At 31.5% G+C, this 27,629-nt stretch overlaps 1 protein-coding gene across 1 annotated transcript; it reads left to right on the plus strand.

Moving 5' to 3' along the window:
* Positions 1 to 8,516: 8,516 nt before the first annotated feature.
* On the plus strand, positions 8,517 to 26,707 carry pcm (5'-3' exoribonuclease pacman). Its single transcript, XM_011503525.1, has 21 exons — positions 8,517 to 8,608; positions 9,848 to 10,289; positions 10,809 to 11,255; positions 11,545 to 11,735; positions 11,805 to 11,986; positions 12,258 to 12,640; positions 12,806 to 13,098; positions 13,236 to 13,522; positions 13,955 to 14,231; positions 14,428 to 14,697; positions 14,872 to 15,035; positions 15,286 to 15,668; positions 18,684 to 18,849; positions 19,084 to 19,498; positions 19,733 to 19,864; positions 20,653 to 20,736; positions 23,146 to 23,316; positions 24,302 to 24,532; positions 24,923 to 25,738; positions 25,781 to 25,885; positions 26,388 to 26,707. Exons 1-21 carry the CDS (start codon positions 8,531 to 8,533, stop codon positions 26,562 to 26,564), a joined length of 5,694 nt encoding a protein of 1,897 aa, XP_011501827.1. The 5' UTR covers positions 8,517 to 8,530; the 3' UTR covers positions 26,565 to 26,707.
* Positions 26,708 to 27,629: the final 922 nt, after the last annotated feature.

Consider the following 27,629-nt stretch of genomic DNA (forward strand, 5'->3'; position numbering starts at 1 on the left):
TCTCTCTCTCTCTCTCTCTCTCTCTCTTCCATTATAATACCGATGATATATCTATTTCAATTAATTAATTATGTATTCGTAATAACAGATATGTCTCTAACACTTTACATCTCCTTCTTATTTATAATTAAGACCTATACGAATATAATTGTCTAATTATGTATATATAATTTTAATCTTGCATATAATTTGTTTCATACGAGATTGCAATAATATTTAACGCGAATAACGAAGCATAGGTGAACTTTAATTTTTATATGTATTTATAGGTCTTTACTGTAGTGCAATTTTACTAGCAAATTTCTAATGCATATTTGTAATAGAACAAATTTCTTTCTATCGAGGAGTGAAAATCTCACACACATATGTATTTGGCACAATTTTGTAATATATTAATTAAGGGCGTAAAGCTGAAGTGACTTGCGACGATCTGACATTCGAAGCACGGCGAGTGTCTTTACGAGCAATGAAGAAGCATCGCGAGTACAAATGCTCGTCTTAAAACTTAGAGACTTTCAGACTTTCTCACGCGTCAAGTGCATCCGCCGATAGCGGGAAGAAAAAAAAGTGAAAGAAAAATTTTTGTTACTTATCGAGAACTACGGTATGTCGAAATTGCGGAATTTTAAAATAAAACAAATACCAAAAGATTAATTAGCTAAATATGGCTACTACGTACATTGTACCTCTTGATTGCTTATATTTTTGTGCTCTAAGCTATTTTATGTAGATTCGTCGTACTACACGCTGTAATTAATATGTTAATTGTTCGATTGTTCTAGCAACTTTCTTTAGTACGATTTAATTTATTTATTAGTTATAATTGATCGGCAAAGTATGAAAACACATATTGATACTTACCGAAGCTTGCAAAGACAAATAAAATAATTTTAAATTATAAATACTTCATTAATTACGATTCATCGTCAAGGCTTATTTTCCCCCACTAAACAATATACTTATTGTTTACTGTCATTATTTCCATTGCCTGTTCAAGAACGTATAAACGATTTTAAAACATTAAGAAGCAAATTTTTCAATATTTATACCAACGATATACTTATACTTACTGTATTATGAATTAATTTATAATATTTATAGACCCGAACTTTTTCAATATAATAATATCAATATGAAACACAGTAGCATTTGCTTCGATGTAATTTGTCTATCGTAATATATACATACATACACACACACATATATATATATATATATATATGTTTTAATTTTTTATGTTAATATTTTTTATGCATATTAAAACTGTCTGCTATGCGTACATTTGCAATTTTCAATATTCCTGTAAAACATGATATTAGAGGCTTATTATTGTAATGAAGATTGATTGTACTGAAAAATGTTTCCGTATGGTCTTAAAGATTTAGTGGACCAGGGGCGTATTTTATATTTCTTTGAGGCTCCACGCATTAATATATTATTAACGATACAAAGAGTAACCGACTATATTTGAATTTGGTATAAAACGAAATATTTTTTTATCGCATAGATTTATTATTGCAGTGTTGGGAGGGCTTGGACAGACGATAGTTATCAATAATAAATTTATTATAAGCAACTACCGTCGTACGATTACACATACGCCATAACATTTTCTAAAAATATTTCCAAACATTCATAATGTTTTTCAACAATTATCAAATAGTGTTATGTACGAATAATCTAAGCAAGTAAATTGAAAATTTTTAACGTATTAAAACGAATGTTTATATAATATATGTATGTAATGAAATTTTCGAAATACTAAATAAATAATTCAACATTTGCAAGTTAATTGCTTAATTTTTCAAAATAAATATTACTTGATGATCAATGTTCATGATTTCTATCCACAGCATCGGTTCCACGATATTCGGCAATTTATTTCTCATTACGTTGATCATAATCTAATTGTTTATATATTTTTGAAAATAAATCGTGTAGCTTATCCAACGAATATTTTTGCATTCAGCACACATTCAAATGTAAGTGTCCCCCTTTTTAAGTTAAAACTATTTGGAATATAGCATTATAGAGATGTTTGAAATAAATTTATACAAATAAATATCTCAATGATATATATATATATATATATATATATATATATATACATATATGTAGATTTATTAATTAAATAATCCAATTTAGTAATAAAACAAAAAGGACCTTTTTGTTAAAATATATAATGGCCATTGACAATTACTTTCATAACATTTATTTATAAAATATCTTCTTGACGTATAAATAAATCTGTTTGGTACGAAAGAGCACACTGATTTACGAATTAAAATAATTTTTATGAATTTCATCAAATAGTATCAATTGCACAGAACCTATAAATGATTTTCCTATCATAAATATTTATAATGCACAACTTTATCACAACCCTCGTTCAATTTTAGAAAAATATAAATATTTACTTACTAGCATTAGATTACCGGATCGTCATTAAACCAGAACGTTTCGTAAAATGAAGAAAAAATAAACAATTTAGTATTTTAACGATAATACAAGTTTGTAATTCAATAATGAAATTTTTTTACAATGTACACTTGCTTTATTTAATGTCAATTTTATCTTAAAAAAGGTACATTATTTCTATCACTACTTCTTGATATACCACAAATTAAAAATACATTTTAACCAATTGAAATTTATCTACAAATGTTGTATAATATAAAAACTTTAACAATTATATACAATGCGTATGTTAATTTTTTACAAATACCCATTTTCATTGCAGAGTTTAGTAATATTAATAAGTTGTATAATCTCCACTTATGTATCGTATTTAGTTATGGAATTCAAGGGATCTTTTATTTTTTAATATAAAGTCAAATTTGTATATGGTATGAAAGACATTTTTATTCTCAAGAAAACATACAATTAATATAAATACGTTAAAAATTCAGTATTTCGCCAGTTATATCAATTTAAATGACCAAAGTTGCTTCAGATTCATAAAAGACTTATTCGTTCGATTTATCAAGATCGCATACTATGAATAATCATTTTATTAATCCAGGTAACATCTATTATATTCTGAAATATAATTGTAACGTATATTAAATATTGTTAGAATAGTTTACGCATAAGTCATATTACACAATCGTTGAGATACTGTTCAGCTATACCAACAATTTCATTAGATTTCATAGCGTATATTATAGAGAACATCATTACAGTATCCACTTGGATAATATTTTTAATTACTAACCCATATTCGCAGTCCAATGAACAGTTCTTTCATACGTATGCAGCAAATGGATATCCATCAGGTTTTAAATCATTTACCGATCCATTACAGACTTAATCTGAAACAGTTCCAAAGTAGTCCTTTTAAAATTATTGACTATTCCAGTTTATTATAAATAATAATATAAATTAGTTTGCTATCAGTGAGGGCAAGTACAAAATCATTTTTTTTTTTTTTTAAAAATCATAATAGCGTAATTTGATTCATCATTTTGTTTCAAGCTAACATTACTTTATTCTTGTATAGCAAAGGTAAACTTACTTTTATAAATGACTGCAAGCTCTGTTCGTCGAATTATCAAATTTATGGAACGAAAGGCATTATTACCCTGTGAAAATAAAGGGAACTCGTTAAGAAATAAATTTAATAAAAGATCGTTTTTAAAATTGTAAATTTTATATCAGTAAAAAGTGACATCAAAAATAATCAGTCATATGCTTGTCAAATTAATTCATCATACATAATGGTTTTTAAAAATATAACGATAAGAATGTAACCTACCATAATTCAAAATAATGAAGTTTTATTCCTTGAGCAGCTTTTTTATTTACTAAAATGAATTTTAGCATATTAGAATTTAATTTATAGACGCAGAAAAAATGGGAAGTTTTGATAAAAATAAAATATCAGGTTAGATTTTTCACCATTTCTAAGTAAGACAGGGATAACTAAATAACTCATCATTGTAGAGGGCATATTAAATTTTCATAACGTGATAAAATTATTTACCTTTGTGTTTGGTCTGGTCATCGTTGAAGTTGATGTGTAATTCAATGTGTAATCAAGATATCCATTCTTATGTAATTATTTTGTAAGATTCATAAATTGGTGGTTTCCATATTTATCTCTAGAAATAAAATAGCAAATGAAGACCAGACTACAAAGAGGCATATTTATTATATAACATGATGTAATATAAAAGTTAAATCAGAAATATGCAGTCGTCACTGACCATTCTGTTTGACTGGAGCGTTAATAGTACTCATCATTAATTCGAGATTGAAAAACTATATAATTTTAAATTAGAAAAATTCAAACTGTGTTAAACGCTTACCTATTATCCAATACCAAGCATAATGGAAAAATCCCTTGCAGTTTATTCGAATAATTATTGTGGTAATCTGAAATAAAATTCCCATTATTTTATATGCAAAAACAATTTGAACGTACTTTTATTTATTTATTTTTTTTTTTTTATCAGAAATCCGAATCAGTCATAGAACTCAGACTGGGGCGGTAAGATTAACATCATTTAATACATTTAGATAATATACAGAATTATAAATATTTTATATTTTTAACCACAAAAAAAAAAAAAAAAAGTACAAAGTAAAGTATACAAAAGCTATTATTAGATATTTACCAAAACATAAAATATATTTATCCAATCAGTATGTATAATTGCAAATCGATTTACAAATAAATAGCAAATTCTTGGTGTTATTTCTTAATACGTAATAACATTTTAAACATGCTTTTCCACTTTCCCGTCAGCTGCTATTTACACATAAATCTCGATGACTGAAAGGAAAGGAACAAAAGTTTAATAACAATTTATACTAATGCTGAAACGTAAGGCTAATTAATTGGAATTTGTACGTACATTCTTTGAAGACGCTTAATGATTTATGACGTAGTTTCGCTGGGTTTTGCAACAGATTCCGTGTTTGTATCATTTTGATAACGAGCATAATCGGCAAACAGTTTATGAATCACCTTATGCGATGGAGCAAATTTTCCATAATGCTTTGTAAGATATTCTTCCGTTTCTTTCAACGTTTTGCCATGTAAACATTCATGTTTCGTCAAAAAGCGAAATTCTTGTTTTTCCATGATCCAAGAGCACGATTAAATTTATCTAGTTGCTGTAAAAATAAAAAATAAAACAATACAACGATTACAATTTTTGTATGTATTTAAAAAAATGGTCGAATAATTTATTCGATAAATTTGTCAGATAAATTCATTGCAGTATAATCAGAATATCATACGAACGAGACAAGCAAAATCATCAGCTAAATTTTATTTTCGCAAAGCATTTATTATCTACATTATTAATGAGAATGAGAAACAAAAATTAAATAAACGACAATCTCATCGTCGATCCATTATCAAAACCACGACTGCACGAAAATGCACCAAATAATTACGTATAATATTAAGATAATTTTAACATACGTCTTGAAACTCTCGTATGATAGAGCGAAAAAAGGTACGTGGGTAAAAATAAAAAAAAAATCCGTTATATATTGATCGATGACCACGTTGATTCGCGCGGCAACGTATTTTTTTCAAACGAATTCCCCCCTCTAAAATGCTCGATCGACGATGTAAAATTGTACCGTTAACGATCGTTGAAATGTGTCGAGGTGGCTTGGACGGGCGCGTGGCTCATTAAATTAACCAAATTCCGACGAGGCTACGTTAATATTTGATAAAAATACATCAACTACCAAGCGACCCTAACCTTCCTAATCGTCAATAACAATGAACAAAACAATTCCACGGTAATTTAGAAGCCGATGTGCACGGATCGTCGAATCTACGATTTATCAGGCATTATTATTCGCAATATCGTGACTTACCGCCCTCCTCCTCCACGCCTCTACGCCTCAGCGAACCAAACGACTCGTTAGCGATCTCGGACCGACGACGTACCGACAAGTAAATGGCAGAGCGAAGCCTCGACGCGTCGGTTTATACGAATTCTGCGAGAATATCCGAGTCCGTCGTAACAAGCGCCACCCTATAGTCGACGACCGGTGACCCAACCATCGGCAGTCCTCACCTACTCAACCAATCATCCATCTCCCTCTCTCTATACAACACCAGGCACATAAAGAATAATTTCAAGTCAGCATCGTCTCGGCGCATCTCTACGGCACAACGGCACGCGCAAACTTTCCATAAAAGGCGGCTCGGCGTCGGTGGAGAGGAGATTGCTCGTTCCTTACTTTCGCTAGTCGCTCGCTCGTCATTTGTCAACGGTCATTTCGCCTTTTCGGAATTTCAAATCTAACGGTCAAGACCATTGCTAGCGACACTTATTACACAACTCGCTAGTCTACTCGCATGCGATCTCCTCCTCGTCATCCTATCTTAGTATGAGTGTAATGGGAAAGATCTCGATCCTCGGCTATTAGATAAATTCGTTGAAAAAGTACACCAGTTTACGTTTAGTCATTTTGAGCCAATAAATGAAAACGTCGCTTTTTTGTTTGTCTCGGAGGTATAATGAATGATAGAACTTGTCGGCGACACTGGCCGAGTAGCATTCATTTCACACGAATAAAAATCAATAAATTCATACATCCAAAGAATATTCCTCTTTATAAATATGGGAAAATATTATTTTCCTCGTTATTGTTCATACGGCCCACTATCTCCTAGCTAGCCCTACGTTCGTATAAATTATATACCTATATTTATATATATATATATATATATATATGTGTGTGTGTGTGTGTGTGTGTGGATGGGTGCGCGTGTGTGTGTGGATGGGTGTGTGTGTGTGTGTGTGTGTATGGGTGTGTGTGTATATAGGTTTGTTCAAATTATTTTATATAAAGTAGCGCGTGTGGGTATTGGTAAAAATTACAAATTACATTGAATAATAAGCTTTCCTTAAGCTTTTGTTCCATTCGATTGTCGTATGATAATTAACCGTCAATAATAAATCGAGTAAAGTTATCGGGCATTATGTGATTCCGGAATTAAGGGAAAAGTATACGAGGTATTTAATGGTCATGGCAATGTTTAATGAATAAAGTTTCAGTCGCCGAGTTTATTAGCCAACCACAATATTACGTGCGATTTAATTGAAAAATTTTAACGACGAGCAGGTGGTTTAGTTACATATCTTGGACATTATAATCACATCGTTCAATTTACATTAAAATTACGAGGGCAAAATACTTCATACGATACGTGATATTGTGCAATGCGCTTAAAAAACGATTATTTTAACATTGTTATCGACGAATAAATTCCTTTCCCCTCTTCTGGTCTGCGTCCAATCAAATTCACGCAACGATTACTTTTATAACATTAATACGAAATCAGCATCGATGATTAACATAATACATTATTAATACTATCGATAATCACCTTTCCCCCGACGTATTATTTATTCACGACGATCATTTTCATAAATTTTCTTAAATCCTTGTCAAGTTTCTCAAATATTATCGAATTAAACATAAGTTTAATATTTAAGGTTTTTGTTCCATGGTTTCGTTATGCTAGGAGAAAGGGACGACACGTTGAATAATGAATTTTTAATGACATTCGACGAAAGTGATAAAGAGTCTCAATCAAACGGTATTCATTTATTTTACGCTAATTATCACATTATCTATAATGAAATTATCAAGTACCGTAGAGGATTAAATAAACGTTGTCATTATAATTTTTTCTTTTTCTTTTTCTTTTTCTTTTTCTTTTTCATACCTCCATCGATCGTTCGTTCGCTTTATTTGTTTTGAAAATGGTGCGCAAATTCACATGGCACCCATAATTTTAATACTGCGCAGAATCGGCAATTTCTCAGAAGCAGAAACATTATTATATTAAATATTAACCAGGATTAACTAGCGCATCGAGAATAAATATTAATGTAACAAGGTAGGATAATGTTTTCGAGACAAATGAATGACTGACGTTATATATTGCATTATAAGCAGTGGCGACCTTGGAGCGCGCGCGGCTGCAACGAATTTTGGAAGTTGAGGTATCCGCGAAGAATCTCCTCTGCCTCGCTTTATAAAATCATAAACTGTTTGCAGTGCACTTCGCGCCGTTGTTATCTTCGACTAGTTCGTACCAACAACTGAGCCGATAATGAAAGAGATAAGAAAACATTTGGAAGTGTAATATAATGCACCATTGTTGTCTTTAGTTACTTCGCGCCAACAACAACCGAGCCGATTATGAAAGATATAAGGAAATATTTAAAAGTGAAATACAATACTTGGCATGTCGTATAGCATTCGTCGATAGAACACAAGTAAAGGAAGAGTAAGGAACGGAATTTAGTAAGAGGGCAGCGTCTGCGTTTCGTCGCAGCACGTCTTTTATCCCAGTTTTATTAAAGAAAACGCGTTTTAACGCTCCCTAAAATTATCAACAACGATTAGAATTTATTTTTAAGCTCATGCTTCACTACAGATTTACACGTTTTTACCTGTGAGCGAAACAATTTAACAATCGTAACTGTGAAAGCGACGAACGCACTCACTCACACACACACGCGCGCGTGCACGCACCCGCGCGCACAAAATGGGGATACCAAAGTTTTTTAGATTTACGAGTGAACGATATCCTTGCATCGTTAAAAAATTAAACAATGAACATCAGGTATACTCGCATTCTTTTTTAATAATTAAAGTGTCGTTGTGCTTGGTAGTTGAAGAATTTTAGAATCTTAATTGTGCGAGATTGCAACGAGCATTTTATGAGTATTTTCTGCTTCGCAGCACCAACCGCTGAAGCCTATTTTATAAAATAAAAATGAACGAACAAACATTATTCTCTATTAATTTGCTAATATATTTAGTCGTATTGCACGATTTTTATATCGCGTTACTGCTTAAGTGATATGTTGTGTCTGTCTATACTCCATCAAACATCTCAAAATCGTGACCGGGCATGCCTGGTCAAATGACGTCACACATGACGCGGAGAACTAAAAATGGCTGCAAGCAAAATAATATAATACCATTTTATTTATTATTATTATTATTATTATTATTGGATACAATGCTCGTGCATTCACAATTTATTAATGCAAATGCTTTGGGCTTCTAAATTATTGAAAATAATTATGATTAATGACGGGGAGCTAAGCGACACGAGGATTAGTTTTAATATTAGTTTTAATAACGACGATCCTTACGCTTTAATCATTTATAATCTTCTATCGGCAATTCATTAAAAAATATGCCATTCTAAATGCATACGATTAATTAAAAAGTAAAAAACAATAATAATATTAAAATAATAAAAAACGATTATTCGGATATTACTTATGTAATTATGTAATAACGATGTTATAAAGTAAAATCTTACCGGCATTCTCATTAAAATCGAGACAGACAAACCTATTTAAATGATTTTCCATGAAACCAAATAGTGCATTGAAAAATGCACATGAAAAATATCTTCAAATCATATTAATGGTTGAAAGTATGTCAAGCTAATTTAATGTTTAGAAGTTTCTTTTTCTTGAATATTATTTGCATTATTATTATTATAACTAATACAAAAATGTGCCTGAAATATGAATTTTTGAAAACATAATCTTTACATTATATTTCAATGTTTTTTTAGATATACATTGATATCAATAACTTAACGATAATATTTTTGTGAATTTTTAAACTTAGAATTTAATTATAATTATACCTTTGTTTTTTTTTTTATCTATTCAAATGTTTCAACTAATGAAAACGTTGACTATTTAAAATGTAAATACACATAAAGTGCTCGTTAAAAAAAAATATTTTGAAATAAATTTTATTTTATGTAATTTTTTTAATTTACATTTCTTTTATGATTCTTAAATTTGTTCAATAAAAATTTCAATTATGTTTACAGATACCTACATTTGATAATTTATATTTAGATATGAATGGTATTATACATGTTTGTTCTCATCCAAACGACAATGATGTAACATATCGTATATCAGAAGAAGAAATATTTAAAAATATATTTCATTATATAGAAATACTGTTTCGTTTGGTAAAGCCCGAGAAACTGTTTTTCTTAGCATTGGATGGCGTAGCACCTCGTGCCAAAGTTAATCAACAACGAAGTCGTCGATTTAAAAGTATAAAAAATATGGAACTGATTGAAGCCAAGGCACGGGAACGAGGTGAAAAAATTCCTGAAGAAAAAAGATTTGATTCTAATTGTATTACACCAGGAACAGTATTCATGGCAAAACTTAATGAACAATTAAAGTATTTTGTCACATATAAAATATCTACGGATAAGCTGTGGAGAAGGTGTGAAGTTATTTTGAGTGGATCCGATGTAAATATATTATTTGAATAGATTAAACTTTTAAATTAATTTTTTACATATATATATATACACACGCGCGCGCGCGCGCACACACACATACACACACACAAATATATATATATATATATATATATATATACTTATAAGTAGAATTATAGCCATGAACAAGTAACACATTATAAATAAGAAATCCGCATAAATTATGAGATATCTTTTAAATATAAAATTTTCAACAGTAAAGTTAGAAACTTATAAATTAAAATCAAGTATTGTTTTATTCAAATATGACTTTTGTCTTTTAATTCTTTTTAAAATGATCGTGCAATACCAATATGTAAAAAATTGCATATTTCATTATAAATAATGAATTTTTAAATGGGATATAGTATTTGAAGTGTTTTTCAATTAAGAATTTTTTTTTTAAGCAATAATTTAGAAAATCTTTTTTATTTAATACTGAAAATAGTTTTCATTTATAATTATGAAAAAACATATTTATTTTTTTTTTTTTTTTTTTTTTTTTGTCAAATACCCGGTGAAGGGGAACATAAAATAATGGACTATTTAAGGTATATAAAGGCCAAGCCAACTTACGATGGAAAAACTCGTCACTGTTTATATGGTTTAGATGCAGATCTTATAATATTGGGTTTGTCTACACATCAACCATACTTTTCAATACTTCGGGAAGAAGTTAAATTTAATAAAAGCGCAATGAGGTCGACAAATATAGATGAACTTCAATTTTGTCTTTTACATTTATCTTTGCTAAGAGATTATATTGAACATGAATTTTCTTCCGTTAAAGATAAATTAAGGTTTAAATTCGATATTGAAAGCATAATAGATGATTGGATTTTAATGAGTTTTTTAGTAGGGAATGATTTTATTCCATCATTGCCATATTTCTACATTGGAAATAATGCATTTATATTTATGTACCAAGTGTACATAAATACATTACCCACTTTAGATGGTAAGTTGCAAAAGTCTGAACAATTAAAAAATGATCGCAATTAACGTACCAATGGTTTATATATAATTTTATAGTAAAATAGTGATTCATGTCGTTAAATTAAAAGTTTCAAATTAACAATAAATATTATAAAGTATTTTTAAACGTATAAAATAATCATGATTTATCATTGATTTATCATTAAACAATTATTTGTTAATGCATACATAATGCATCTTTAAAATTAATTCATAATTAGTAAGCTATGAATAATAATTTATTTTTATAGCATAAACATATTTATTGTTAGGTTACATTAATGAAGGTGGAATACTGAATCTCAAACGCTTTAAAAAGTTTTTACAAAAACTTGGACAATTTGACATCGACTATTTTATTCAAAGTTCTTCTGACACAAAGGATTTAGATTTAAAAAGTGATAAAATACCATGTACAATGCTCAAAAATGATAATCATTCACCAAAATTATTGGCAACAAAGGTAAATCTTTCAATTTTTTATGCAATAATTTAATAATTCAATTATCTTTATTTGGTTTATTACGGGTAGTCAGAAGATAGTCATGGTCATAATGAAGATAATGAAAATGACAATGCTAATATAGAAGACAATGATAATTCTAATAAATCTGACAAGTTTGGTAATAATCATTTTTCGCTTCATGAATTCGAAATGTATAAGCATGATTATTATATGGATAAAATGCATATAGAGAACGAAGATATAGATGAGTAAGACAATATTTTAAAAAGTTTTTTCAAAATATCATTCGCTTAAGAATTTAATTGGATTTCTTGCTTTCATATTAAAGCTACTTAAGTATAAAATAGAAAATTTGAGTCACATCAAATCTGGCGTCATTGTAGTTACTCAATAAAAAGAAATAAATAATTAAAAATAATAATAATAATAAATACATAAAAAAAAAATTAATAATAATAACTTCATAAAATAAATGCCCTTGTTCAATTAATATTTTATTAATTCCACTAATTTTTTTAGAAAATTTTTTCAAGATCATAGCGAAATGTACATTAAAACACTACAATGGAATCTTCATTATTATTATAATGGCTGCTGCAGTTGGTCATGGTATTTTCCTAACCACTATACGCTATTTATATCAGATATTAAGGATTTTGAAAATTTTAAAATAGAATTTGATATGGCAAAGCCATTTTTACCGTTCGAGCAATTATTGGCCACCTTTCCAGCTGCTAGTCACAGCTTATTGCCCGCAGCTTATCATAAACTTATAATCGATAAAGACTCTCCATTACATGAATTTTATCCAGAAGATTTTGAAGTCGATTTAAATGGAAAGAAACACGAGTGGGAGGCAATAGTTTTAATTCCACTCATTGATGAAAAACGTTTATTAGAAGGTGAGTAAGCATTTCTTGTAATTTATTTATTTATTGTGTATGTAAAAATTTTATTTTACTTTTTAACAGTAATGCTGTATATTAGTTTTATATTTAAAATTTTTTTAACAAAAAATATAATAAATTTATTATGCTGTTAATTACGCCTTGGGTATAATTTTACAGCAATGGAGCCATGTAACAAAAATTTGACAGCAGAAGAAAAGAGAAGAAATCGACATAAACAAATGAGTGTATATACATACACTGAGATTAGTCAAGGATTTCATATGGCACCCGAATATTTTCCCAGTATCGAAAGTTATGCACAAATCGAATTAGTCGATAGGGAAACTATCATAGTACCTCAAGATAAACTAATTAAAGGAATACATAAGGGATTTGATAGAGATGTTTTATTACCTGGATTTCCCATGTTACAACACATTCCACATACCTGTTTGGTGTCAAAGGCAAAGGTATTTTAAGTAAATTATTTTTCGCCAATCAAGGTATATTTATTTCCGAATGGTCGATCTATTTTTTAAATCAACTTATTAAAAACTTTTATTAAATGATAATTGGTGAGAAATGTATTGTTTTGTTTCATTTTTAGTTAAAGATATTTGAACTGCCTTCGAGAAACGAAAATATGATTCTTACTCTTATACCAAAAAAGGCCCCACCTATAAAAGATTTAGCTAAGAAATGGATTGGTAAAACTGTGTTTGTTAGTTGGCCATTTTTATCAGAAGCATTGGTTGTTGAAGTATCTAACAGTAAACTTAAAATGCTGACCAACCAAACGGGGAAATCAGCGGATGAGAGCAATTTAATAACCAAATATCTATCCGAGAAGGATATTACAAGATGGTTTTCTTCACATAAATTTATAAATGAAACGTAATAATTTAAAACAAATTATAAATATTCTATTAATATAATGTCGATTTAAAGCATTTCGCCATTTTCATTGCAAGATAAAACGATAATTTTAATAAATGCTCTAGATAATTTGAAACCAAACTTGATGACATTCAGAAGCCACCTCAGCTATTTTAATAGATTAATACAATTAAGCTCGAAGTAATCGCATAAATAAATAAATAAATAAATAATTTTTAATCATTTAAAATAAGCAATAAAACAATCGCAATCTAATTATTATTATTTTTCAACAGAATATAGATTGTACAGAATGTAGATTCTTAAGTTTTTCATGTATAAAAGTAAAAGTGTAAAAATCGTTATTAGGGATTTATAAGATTTCGATCATTTTTGTTGAAAAAAAAAAAAAAAAAAAAAACTTATACAAAATATTTATACATTTTTCAGTTACAAAATGCAAATGGGTATAGAAATTGGAGATATTGAGATAATCGTTTGGGCATTACCCATTTTGGGTAAGCGCTACGTGTACGACGGAAAAGGAGAAATGATTTTAGAAAAACAATGGAGTGACAAACCATTGGCATTCGCATATCAACTTACTCTTTTCGACCTTAAAGTGCATGAACAATATGAAAATCCTGTAAAACCCATCACCGATATATTTACGCCGAAGTCCGTATGCTTCATGTTAGGTCATCCGCACTACGGATCCATGGGAGAGGTACGCATTTCCCTCCGTTCACTAGCTATTTACGCGACGCAACGCTTTTACTTAGATATTGTCGCCCAATAATTTAATAATAACTCTTAATCATCCATATTTCCTGTACATTCATTGTAAAAATATAATTTACATGTATAAAAGCATTTTTAATATCAAATACAAATAACTATTGAAGCGCTTGTTTTCATTGCAGGTTACAGATGCGGAAGTAGATTTAAAATCAAATAGAATCAAAGTGGCAATGAAAGTAGTACCCGAGCCTAACCTTAACGAAATTCAGAAATTGTATTTAAACTCAAAGAATAATTATATGACGGTTTCAGTGGCAGCACAGCGTCTAAATATAAGTTGTTTTCTTTTTACTAAAATAACGGGAACTGTTTTTGCGATACATAATGACGAGGAAAATCCCAAATGGCATCACATAGGATTGAATTTGAAGTTTACAAAGATGAACGAGAAAGTAAGTCTTTATACAGAACAACATCTATTGCACAGCTATCAATTTAAAGTTTGTTAAAAAATTACTCAAATCATCATCATTATCAATTTCAATTAAGAATAAGTCATTTTGTTTAATTTCAAGTAAACTGCGATACATTTAAAATGATTATTAATTTAATTTAATTAATTTAAGGTAATGGGATACACACAGAAAATTAACGATTTGTGGTTCTACAGCGATAAGACCGTTAAATTGGTAGACGAGTACATGAGAAAGTTTCCTAAATTATTTCTCAAGTTTGAGAAGCATATCTCGTCACCTTACCTGTTAACCGAATTACTTTTTTCAGAAAATTGGTAACTACTACTTATAATATATACTAGTTGCGTTCGTTTGTGCCATTATCTATTCCCAACAAATCTCGCGCAAATATGTCGAGTGTTAATTTCTGATTGATCGATCCAAGTTTTCTTTTTAAACCTTTCACACTCTAAGCATTATTTGCAAATTAATGACAATGCATTAAAAAGTCATTCGCACTTCTCGCAAGTAGAATTGCTCCTTTCTTAATACACACGTAAGACAATATGGCACTTTGCTGTGTAGTTTGGAGAGCCTCCAGGAGGTGCTAACGTGGCTAAAGGAGCAGCAGAAGAAACTCAATTTGACCTTATGTCCTTGTGACGTAGAGTTTCTCGAGGAAGATGCCGTGCAAGCACTGGAGAAGGTACTCGATGAGTCGATCGAGACTCAGCGCAAAGCTACGAAGACGGTCCTTATGCAGGTGAAGCCCCACCTGCTCTACAGACCATGTATCACGATCGGGGCTGTGTGCCCGGATCCCAATGCCCAGCATCGGATCCTCGACAGGATTATTTGCACGAGGGAAAACTTCCCGGTGCCTTTGGGCTATAAAGGCACTATAATAAGTCTCCACCTGGAATCCGACAATCCAACCTGCCAGGTGATCTTCGACAAAGAATTCGTAGGTAAATGATGAATTTTCGCTCGTTTCCCATTGTCACTCCTTCTTAAGGCCTTAATTTTTACTTATTTATTACTATTTATTACTATTTATTACTATTTATTACTATTTATTATTATTATTACTATTTATTACTATTTATTATTATTATTATTATTATTATTATTATTAACTATTTATTATTATTATTACTATTTATTATTATTATCGTATGAAGTGTGAGAGCTCTGCGCATGCGAAATACGAACGAGGAGAACGTTATACGGCAAAAGTCGATATATATCAATTGAAAAAACAAAACAATCGTTAAAGTAGTTTTTATGTAACGATGTAACGGTTGTAAACGTGTTGATATTTAATATTTATATAGATAGTTTGATAAGTTAAGTGGTCAAAAAATACAACAGCTGCTTTAGATTTTTATAAACTAATGAATGGTATTGCATTTTATAAATATTATTATTCCGTTGATACGCGAAAAAAAGATTTGATAATAAAACATAACATATACCATTAAAATTTAATGAATTTATGAACCATACCCATAAAAGATTTTTTAGCAAGAATTATAGGGGATAAGTGATATTAACTCTAAGTATACATGTCGAGGCTCTTACATCTTCAAGTTTTGGCAATTTCATTGCACCAACGCGGATGGATCGGAAACGTATTGGATTTACGGGATAAGACATATTTTTTCACGATTCAAGGCAATTTCTATAGGAATTCCTTGAAAGGCGCGAGTAAAAGCATCGTCTATTGGAATTTTTTTTTTTTTTTTCACAAGACACGCAATTGCATTAACTGTCAAACATTAGGCCTTTTTACTCTATCTAATGGTATTTAAAAATTGTTTTTATATAATAATAATACTATTTTACAACGAAAAATAATTATGTCGAAGAAAAAATTAAGTCGTCGAACCGCTCGTCCCTCATTAATATAAAAAAATAAAATCAAATAAAAAGAAATGAAATTTTTTATCTAATATACCGTTTTTCCAACCTTTGCGATAATGATAATTAAAATTCCTTACGCCGATGATTGCATCGGATGAAGTAATGGGAATCGTCATTTGGCTTATGTTTACGAATAACGAGCAAAAACTGTAGGAGACAAAATTTTTCAATGAAAAATCTTTATAGAATGGCAATTGTTTTACCTCGTATTTAGTAGTAAAATTCGTTTGTAAAAGAATATCATCGACATAAACATCGAACCAACGGACTTTTTCAAAAGCAGGATAGTAGTTGCGATTTAGCCCCCCTATTCAATTAAACAATTAAATTAAATAAAAATAAATTTAATTGAGGAATTTAATTAAATGACCGTGGTGATGTGGTTGCGTTCGTCAAAAATGAGATTTCAATTGCTGATCCGTTAGTTGTTAACTCATATATTTATATTTGTTCCCTCGTGAATATACAAAACGTACAAGAGAATAAAATCAGTAGCACTCGTATGCAATTAGGAAAAGACATCTTTTCGCATGCTATTCGTTGTGAAAGCTTCAAAATTGTTGAAAATCGATATTAACGTAGCTCGATCGTATTTTCCGATGTATTATTTTGATTTATTGAAATCTTCGTTATAGACAAGAACGAGAACGAGACTAAATCCATAATTGATAAATCATCGATGGCGAATAGCAAAAGCTTTGAAATTTCGTATGATATAACGATATTGTAGTATAAATCGGCTATATTATATCGTGATCCTGTGATTTTCTTGCACGATGGCTTTATAGTTTAGTGGAGGAGTACGCGTTGTCCTTGTTGTCGGCCTTGTCGTTGGTTAAGCGCGGAAAGGGTAAAATCGTCGGGGCGCGCTGTCGCAGTTCGACGGTAACGGGAGTGAAAATACGAGGGGACATCCGGTGGCCCCGCAACCTCAATTTTAACAATGGTGGAGGCGTTGGAGGCGTTGGAGGCGTTGTTAAGCCATTTATGAGGAAGTTGGCAAAAGTCGCGTGCTATCGAAGAAGTCGGTGCTGCAGTGCGGCGGTCGACTGCACAAATCCTCGGGCGGGCGGTCGGTCGGTCGGTCGGTCAGTCACTGGGACGGCGACGGTGACGGTAACGGTGGTGGCACCGAGAGAGAGAGAGAGAGAGAGAGAGAGGGAACACTGATATATGATTTTTCAACAATAAAAGAGCAATAAGGAGGAGCGCGCGAACGCAGCTCGCTCGAGCGACATGAGCGAGGGTATTGTTGGGCCAGCACAATGGGCCTGTTTGCCAACATTCGTTGACCGCGAGTTACATTTTTTTCTTCGTTCCTCGATTTTTTTCCTTCTTACGCTCCCTCGCCCCGATTGATAATGGACTTTTTCCAGCTAACTCGGCCCGCCTCGCCTACTCGAGATTGCGAGAAAATTTATTGATAAAGGCGATTTTTTCCAACATCGCACTCGGCAATTCAATTACATTTATCTGTATTTGATGGAGTATCATCCAAGTGCTAGAATTAAAAATGCCAATTAAATTTCGTATTGAAATCCCGTAATTGTAGAAATGCAACAAGTTGCTGCTTTTATACGTATAATTTCTCTGAAGTATTTATGTTTTTGTCGTTTTATTCGTTATAAATTTGCGAGAGTAAGGAGATTTGTAAGAAAAAAATTGAAGCACATTTTATGTATTATCGTACGTAAATATGTTAGTTGTTCGCGGAAGAAAATATTCAATTATGATGTTGGTGTAAAGTTAATGTCTAATGAAATTGGAAATAAGGATAAAATATTTTACATCAAATTAAACTTTTAAACCATAAAAGTCCAATAATAAAGTACCGAGGCAACCAATGTAATTTACACATTAAATAGAAGTTATAATTTTTTAATTTTTCGTAGTTTTATAATGCAATAGTTCGTTCAATTTTGAAATGTCGTTATTGATGTGAATTGAAATATGTAAATTGCTTGTGCCGATAAATACCCGAAAGTCGCCGGGAGTACGTACGATCGCCACATACGCCGGTTGACAATTATAAGCCCATTATAAGCAATTATAAATTTTAGAGGGATTATCGATTCTTGGAAGCTCGCCGAACCGATGCTATAAGATGGCAATCACGGATTTTATCAACATAAGTTTCGGTATTAATATTGAGAATAAGAATGTAAGCAAGACGAACATCGTGCCGTTTTCTTGGAGGCAACGATCGCAGCAATCGGATGATCAGCAGTCGCCCCAACACCATAAACATCATCAACAGCAGCAGCAGCAGCAACAACAACAACAACAACAACAACAACAACAACAACAACAACAACAACAACAACAACAACAACAACAACAACAACAACAACAACAACAACAACAACAACAACAACAACAACAACAACAACAACAACAACAACAACAACAACAACAACAACAACAACAACAACAACAACAACAGGAACAAGAAAAACCGCCTCAGCAGCAGCAGCAGCAGCAGCAGCAGCAGCAGAAACAATCGCGCCAACAATCACATCGTCACTCTTACCAACAGCAGCACAAGCAATTTAACGACTCGGCGGACAGTTCGCGAACGCCCGAACATTTGCGGAAGTCTCAAGCGACATCTCTGAAATCCAACAACCAATCGCCAAACCAGAGCCACTTTTATTCGATGTTTGCGAAGGATGGCCAACAAAATAACAAGTGCAACGATAAGTCGCAAAGCCCAGCGAAAAGTTATTCGAGACACGATCTGTTCACACAGCCAGACACGTTGATCAAGCCGTCGGACAATAATTACAAGTGTAATATCACGCCGATGACGACGAGTATGGTTGAGATGGCGATGTCGCCCAACGAACTTTTGATGTATTACAATAGCAGGAAGAAGGTTCGTTGTTTCATCTTATTTCTTTATTGACACTCGTTAGCAATGGTCGTGCTTATATCGACACTTTTTTCTTTCATCGTTTATATTATTATTTATTTATTTATTTGTTTTTCAAATTTTTTTTCTTTTATTATCTCGTATTCAGAGATGCATTTAAGTTGGCTATTTAATCGAGATGAAAGTAAAATTAAATGTTAGAAATCGCTTTAATATCCTTAAAGAATTTTGCTGAAGACAGTTGTATTGCAGAAGCAGTTGAACAGGTGCACGAGGACTTCTTTACCATCGACGCAAAATGTAAAGAGTATAGACACGCAACCGACAAAGACACCGCAGGAACTTTGGAAAGAGCTCAATGATATGCAGGTTCATTGCTTTATCATAATCAATCGTATATTGACCCTTATCTCCCTTCCCTCATCCCTCTCCCTCACCACCGTCCCACCTTTTCCTGGCACTATTGTCGAGCTCGTAATAATACTGTCACTTTTTTCATATCATTAAATACTTTTTAAAAATGGCCATTTAGAAAAGTAACCTTTTCGATCATTAATAATAGGAAAGTAATTATCGATTCTCTGACAGACATACGAATCTCTCTTTCTCGAAGCTTGACCGTTCAAAATATCATAAATCTTACGCTCATAAACTCAAAATAATTATAGACTGGCAAACGAAATATTTGTATATTTTTTTTAATTGTAATATTTTACTCACGATTAATAGTAAAAACAAATGAAACTGCTGCTTTGTGTAAAAACATAACAAAGGCGCCGTTGTTTGCGCGAGTGTCAGATTGTAGTAGATGCTACGTAAGTGAAACGAGATACTTATTAAAGCATCGTTGGTTGATAGGCGTTTAATAATCAATTTTAAATAATCAAGGATCTTCTTTTACAATATTTGGAATGGCCGTGTTATAAAATAAAAATTATTAAAATAATAAAATGGAACAAAAGGAAATTAAAATATTATCGACTTTTCAAACCAATCGATTTTTATAGACAATACCAACAGTAAAGTGATTATAAATGCAATGACTCGTATATTTTCAAATTATACGAGTCATTGCATTCAATAACAGTTATAATTCCTAAAAACAAAGATGATTCATAAATACTGTTATTTACGCTTGTATTATGTATCTGTAACAGAAACCTGTAGAGCCGGCAAAAAAGCAAATAGAGTCAACTGCAAAAGACGAGACGAATCCAATTTCAGCCAATCCCGATACTTCCGTAAGTACATAAGTTAATACTAATTACGAGCAACATAGATGTCATATATTCTGATGACAATACAGTAAAGATTTAGATTTAGAATTAGTATTTTATCGATAGAATAATTTAATCGCATTTATTTAAGCTTCATTTTATCTAAATAATCTAAGTTCTATCCTAATGGGGTTATCTGATTTCAAGGACTAAAAATGTATCTGCTAATTTGTTTTAGAAAAATAAATCTTTGAAAAGTTCGATATAATGGCGAAAGAAGCCATTGCTCAAATTACAAATTAGCTAGGAGGATAGAAATTTTTGTCAATAATTTTTATTCACGATGTCGAAACAAAGTATTTCCTACACGTGTATGTATGTTCATTCGTTACCATTTACATGGGAATATCCATAAAAAGCATATTATTAAGCATATAAAGCTCTGCTTTATATTATCCTATTTTTCACTTATTCTTACTAATAATTAAATTAAATTCTTCCAAATTCTTTTAAACTAAGTTCAAGGAATACATTCATGATTAGTTTAATCACCTATGCAAAGAAAAGAAAAAAAGAAATCTACCATTTTGTACCTCTAAATCAGATGATTCCCTATTACCAACCTTATGTATTTCTTTGAATAATTATATTTGATGGGATATATCATTGAATTTTATTTAAAAGTCTTTTTGAAAATTAATTAAGAAAGTAATTGACGTAATAAGTTTTTCATATAATTTTATATGAATTTGAAGTAAACGCCTGATAAGGCCGACTGAAAGTACAAACTTACCGGTCTCGTAGATATTAATTATCATTTAATTGATAATAGAATGCATTGATATATTTATAAAAATATAATAGCTCTATCGTATGCTTATTAAAAATAGTGGAAATAACGTATTATTAAAATTATCATTTAGATTTATTTCTTTCTCTCCTTATTGGTTCGCAAGGACCAAGTATCAAGAGAATGTATATACAACCGAGCAAAATTGAAAATTCAATAACTATGGACGTCATTTTTTCGTATATTAAAAATTGAATTATATAGAGAATGTTAGGTTGCAAAATTAAATAACGTTGTATTTGCTTGCTGATTTGATTTTAATTTTTCGGTATTAGACGTATTGGGTAGTAGACGTATACGACGCATATATTGATCATTGATTTAGCTTCTTCGATGATTTTAATAATTTACTTCTATTTCAAATGTTAAACAAAGTTTTGTTTTAGAACAAGTAGTGGCTACCAGAATTGTTCACTTTAACCAATAAGGAAATTTCTTTATTACTTTTATAAACTCAAAAACGACGTTTAAAACATTTTTCACAATAGCCTGTATCATCGACACGTCGAAATCTCTAGTAGTAGTAGTAGTAGTAGTAGTAGTAGTGGTAGAATTTTAAATAACTGCGCAATATTATCTATATTATGGCTTACTTAAGTATATTTTTTATTCTGAGTAGTTAAAAAGCATCTTAGTCCTTCGCATGCTTGCCTAAATCATGTAGAGCTTATAATACTAATAGGTTTTATTCATATTTTATTTCTGTTTCGATAAGCAGCCATGGAAAGATCAAGCTTGGGTAAATATTTATCAAAAAATGAGTAGAATATCAGATTGTCAGTATATTTAATTGTCAATGTCTACTTCTAGGCAAATTTTACTTTGATTTTCATCTCATTCTTCCAAGGAGAATTAATGAAAGAAAGATAAAGAAAAAATGAGAGAGATAATAGCAAAAAGATATTGGCATTTATCTTTAAAATTACAAACGCGAATTATTTAATTGGTAATTTAATAATTTAATAGTAAAAAAAATATGTTGTAAATGACAGATTTGTAAAAAGAAAAAACAACCAAATTAGTGTTAATTTCATCACTTTATTTTCCCTGTCTTTCTTTAATGAAAATGAGAAAATTAATGGCAATGTAAGATACATTATTACATATTATACGATATTAGACAAATTTATACTTTAACAATGAATAATATTCATTTGTATAAATATTTTCGAAGAAACTTGTTTCCCTTTTTTTATACGATAGATTTCTTCTCTTTCGTAGTTCTTTCTCTGGTGCCTCATTCTTTTCATAGAAATCTAATCTTTTATCAATTCATATATATTTATTATAAAATAAAAACTATTGTATGCATATGTACACGTGTGCGTGCGTGCGTGCGTGCGTGTGCGTGCGTGTGTGTTTGTGTGCGCGCGTAGATATTATTTATTGCATAGAATTAGAACGTAGTTTTTTTTTTTTTTTTTTTTTCCCCCCCCCAAGTAAATAATTAAGCCTTTTGTTTTCTAGAATACGCAATGTAACGTTGATTTATGCTTTGCTTTCAAATTATCTCTGCTTTCTTTATTAGTGTTAATAATTAAATGAAATATTAACAAAGCAATATAAATTTAAAACTCTCGCAGCCTCAAGACCCTAGTGCTTTCTTGAAAGCAATATTGAAAATTTCTGACGAAAAAACGCAAAGCAACAAAGCATCTTCCTCGACTCCGGCGCCGCTGACAAACAAACCTTTACAGTTTACTCAAACGCCAAAAGCAACCGACACTCCGCCCTTGGTGCAACAGTTGTTCGATGTATGTTGCTAAAATACATTAGCGTGTCTACAATTGCTTTATCTTTATGTATATTAGATTAGATATAAGAGTTTAATAAGCATTTTTCATCAAATTTTTCTACATTCGAGCAACTAAATAGTTGATTAGTCTGCATTTTATGTGACTTAATTTAAACCTTCAATTCAACTGAAATATGCTAACTATTGAACCTATGTATTATTCATTATTTATTTATTTATTTATTTATTTTTCTTTTTCATCAAATACCACTGGTCGCTGACATTTTCATAACGAATGATGAAAAATCATGTACACCATTATATTTCAAATATGCAAGCGTATGCAAGCTTATTTCCATGAAGTGATGTACGAAATTGCACTCTACGACCGTTTGACAATTATTTTGTCGTAAACTCAGTAACTTGTACATTGCACCCTACCGCGGTCTCAGTTTTATTATTATCATTATTATTATTATGGTCGTCGTCGTCGTCGTCGTCGTCGTCGTCGTCGTCGTCGTCGTCGTTGTCGTTGCTCTTGTTCTTGTTCTTGTTCTTGTTGTCGTTGTTATTATTATAGAACGCTACTCGATTATAACTAATACGCTTGTGTACGTTGAATTGAAAATAAATTTCCATACTTAAAGTTGCCGAATAATTGCCGCCAACAGCCAAATATCATATTACGACTAACTAAATTCGTCATTTACAATCATACGATTGTAAAAGTCGCGATTTTCAATGATTTTTTCCCGTGTAATTCTTTAGAAATATATTTGCCGATAGGTCGATCGACACGGCCGACGCTAAAATAATAAATGATGAACAATAACGCAAATAATGAACTTAAGAGCCGGCAACGTTGCTTTTTTTCGCTTAAAAGTAATGGGACGCTTAAAATCGCGTGCAATGTACTACGTCAATGGAATAACAAGTAAAACAAAAATATCAGCGACCAAGTTCTTAATCCGATAATCGTCCGATTCACACCTTGGATGTTGCAGCACCATTCGCGCCAGACGGAGATGAAGGGCGACAATAATTCGTTCTATCGGCTCCAGGTGAGCTCGCACTTTCAGATGCTCGGCTCGGAACCGCCCAGGTACGTCTACAGCGATAGCCAAGAGAATACCGTGCGCGTCCAGGTCTTACTGCCGGACCTGGGGCTCTTCTTCGGTGATTACTGTCACTCGTACAACGAGGCCGTCGAGAGCGCCGCCAAAAAGGTCTACGAGGTATTGCCGCAATTATAATCCGGCACAACAAAATTATACAAGGCTCTACGATTATTTATTTATTTTATTTATTTATTTTTTTTTTTTTTATTCAAAACATTTCGCTATAAGATTGATTGATTCGGCAAGCCTCTTCTACCCGTTTATCCATTAGTTCTTAGTGGAAAAAGGGCGAACCTGAAACTGTAAAAATTCGATATAATGATCAGCGATTGTACTAAACGGTTATGTCGCGCATTAAAAATTGAAAATAAAATTTGCGTCAATTGCACAAATCCACCTTACGAATGTTATCGCTATGTCATTCAATTGAGAAGTGAAAGGTTCACACATCCCAACACTATGCTCAAAATGTATGTAATTTCGTATTGAGATAATTTCATTTTGCAGGAACTGAAATTGGACAAAAGGGTGATGACGTTGCACCCTCCGCCCCGACAGTGGTTCAATAACACGATAAATAATATTCGCCATCCAGGAGCTCAGCCGGTTAACGTGAATCCCGTGCTACCCTCGGCCTTCCCCCAAGTCCAGCAAGTCCCCCAAATTCCTCCAATTCCTCCAATCCCTCCAATCCCCCAAATCCCTCAAATCCCTCAAATCCCACCAATTCCTCAAATCCCTCAAATTCCTCAATTGTCGCATGTCCGGGCAATGCAGTTTCCCATGCCCAAGTGGAATCCAACGATCCCACAGAACCCACTAGCAAACTTTACGCATCACGTTCCCCAACAAATGAATCATCAGTTGCATCAGCCCAAGCAGCAGGCTCGCTTTCCTCCTCAGTCCCCACGCAGTAACTTTGAGACTAAACCTATCAAGCACGAGCCCACGATAATCAATTCAACGCCATTTGTACCCCTTCAGGCGCAAAAGAAGACACGAAAAATAAATAAGCAACTCAACAGTGATGAACAACACAAAGAACCTCAGCAGCAGCAGCAGCAGCAGCAGCAGCAGCATAAACCACAGGAAAAGAAGTTTCAACAACAGCAACAACAAAAGCAACAAGAAAAAAGGCCTCAACAACAGCATAAACAGCAGGAAAAAAAATCTCAACAGCAGGAAAAGAAGTCTCAACAACAGCAGCAGGAGAAAAAGTCTCAACAACAGCAGCATAAACAGCAGGAGAAAAAGTCTCAACAACAGCAGAATAAACAGCAGGATAAAAAGGTACAAAATAAGCAACAGCAGCAACAGCCACAACAACAGCAACAACAGCAGCAACAACAGCAGCAACAACAACAGCAGCAGCAGCAGCAGCAGCAGCAGCAACAAAAACAGCAGCCACAACAAAAGAGGGATTCGGTTGATAATAAAATGGACCAGAAATTCAACGATGTCGATGCCAAGGTACGTTAAATTTCAAATTCACGACACTCGTCATAATGAAAAACTTTTATGAAAAAATCATGAAATTGTCAAACGTTATAAATATTTAAGAAATAAATAAAAATAGTCGACGCATTTTATCGACATTTAATAAATTGTTAAACAATTTTATTTTATTTTTTTTACTTCAATGTTGTATAATCAAATTCAATCGTCTTCTATTTTATTTACAAGAAAAATATTTCATTATTATTTCCTCGCATGGGCAATGAATTAGTAGTAAGAGATTGGATTAATCCAATCAATCTTTTAATATTTTAATTCCTAACGAACCTTTTGCCAATATAATTTACGCGTCACGATCCTTTATCGCCGAGTTGTGAGATAATTAAGCAAATACGTATGTGCGGAATAGCAAAAAGTAATTTCAAGGTTACTTCATGATTACATTATACCTACAGCCTGTACAACTCATGTATTAATAATTACTCCTAATTAATTAATTCAATTGCATTGATAATAGCAAATAAACCAAGAGACCAGGATCAATAATAAGTTCAATGAATCGGACATGGAGAGAAGTCCAGCACAGTACGTGCAAAATGCACAGAAGGGTCAGAAGTTCGTCAAGCAAAGACGATCTCGAGTTGCTGCTAAATTTCAATCCGACCCAATCACCAATGGGGGAGAGGAACAATGAATAATAGTAAATTACGTACAGAATGAACATTTTTAATATGTACATGATTGCGATGGAAAATATTTCCCAAGAGTGATAATTTTCATTAAGAAGGAAGTCTACAGTCTGCATTAAATTTCCTTTGTCTTTCTTATATATATATATATATATATATATATATATAAATTTGAAATACTTAGTAGTTGAATGAAAATTTCATATATATTATTAAGGGATAGGAAAACATGTATGCAATTTCACTATTCTAAAGGTAAAATAAGAAATTTAATAGACTCCTTGACATCCTTTTAATGATTTCCTAATCTCAATACGACTGATAATTATTTCTTCTAATTTCTAATAACCAACTAAGATTGAATGTACTTGAACATACATGTTTCTAAGAATAATTAAGAATAATGCTGCAACAACAACGGCAAAAACAAAAACAAAAACAAAAACAAAAACAAAAAAGTGAGAAACAAAGTTTTATTTTTGTAAAAAAGAATATATGTAAATCGTTAAGTGCTTTGTTTTTTTTTTTCATTTTTTTTTCATTTTTATGCAGATATTGTACAGCACTTATTGCATTATAAAGTTAATTTACTTTAAGCACTCTATAAACATCGACATATTCGTAATTATATAATCACGTACTGTAAGCAACGATTTACAATTGTATACTTTTATGAAAACGAGTTTGTCAAATCGTTAATCTTTACAGCAGATCAATTAATTAATTGTAGGATTTATGAACACACGGACATGTAAATGAATATTCATGTATCACAATTTATCAAAGACCTCCGAGTTGTTTGGCCATGTATTTTTATACAATCAAAAATACGTAAGACCTCCCATCTCTTTTTAATTTTTTTACATTTTATTATCGTTGTATAAAAATGTATCAATAAAGTAATTAATGCTTCGTTCAACTGTGATACATGATACACACGTACGCACGCACGCACGCACGCGCACACACACACACACATATATATATATATATATATAGATAGGTTACGTTCTACATATATAGATATAATTGATAGCTGCATATTCAAGAGATTAAGATATTTAGATTTT

Source organism: Ceratosolen solmsi, unplaced genomic scaffold (genome assembly GCF_000503995.2).
Source record: "Ceratosolen solmsi marchali unplaced genomic scaffold, CerSol_1.0 scaffold33, whole genome shotgun sequence".
Classification (NCBI taxonomy): Eukaryota; Metazoa; Arthropoda; class Insecta; order Hymenoptera; family Agaonidae; genus Ceratosolen; species Ceratosolen solmsi.

What these genes read in the sequence shown, in the direction of transcription:
- pcm (XM_011503525.1), top strand. Translation starts at nt 8,531, where the DNA reads ATGGGGATACCAAAGTTTTTTAGATTTACGAGTGAACGATATCCTTGC. An exon ending in TGAAAAACGTTTATTAGAAG is followed by an intron (nt 12,641 to 12,805) that starts GTGAGTAAGCAT and finishes ATAATTTTACAG; the next exon opens with CAATGGAGCCATGTAACAAA. An exon ending in ACTACGGATCCATGGGAGAG is followed by an intron (nt 14,232 to 14,427) that starts GTACGCATTTCC and finishes TTTTCATTGCAG; the next exon opens with GTTACAGATGCGGAAGTAGA.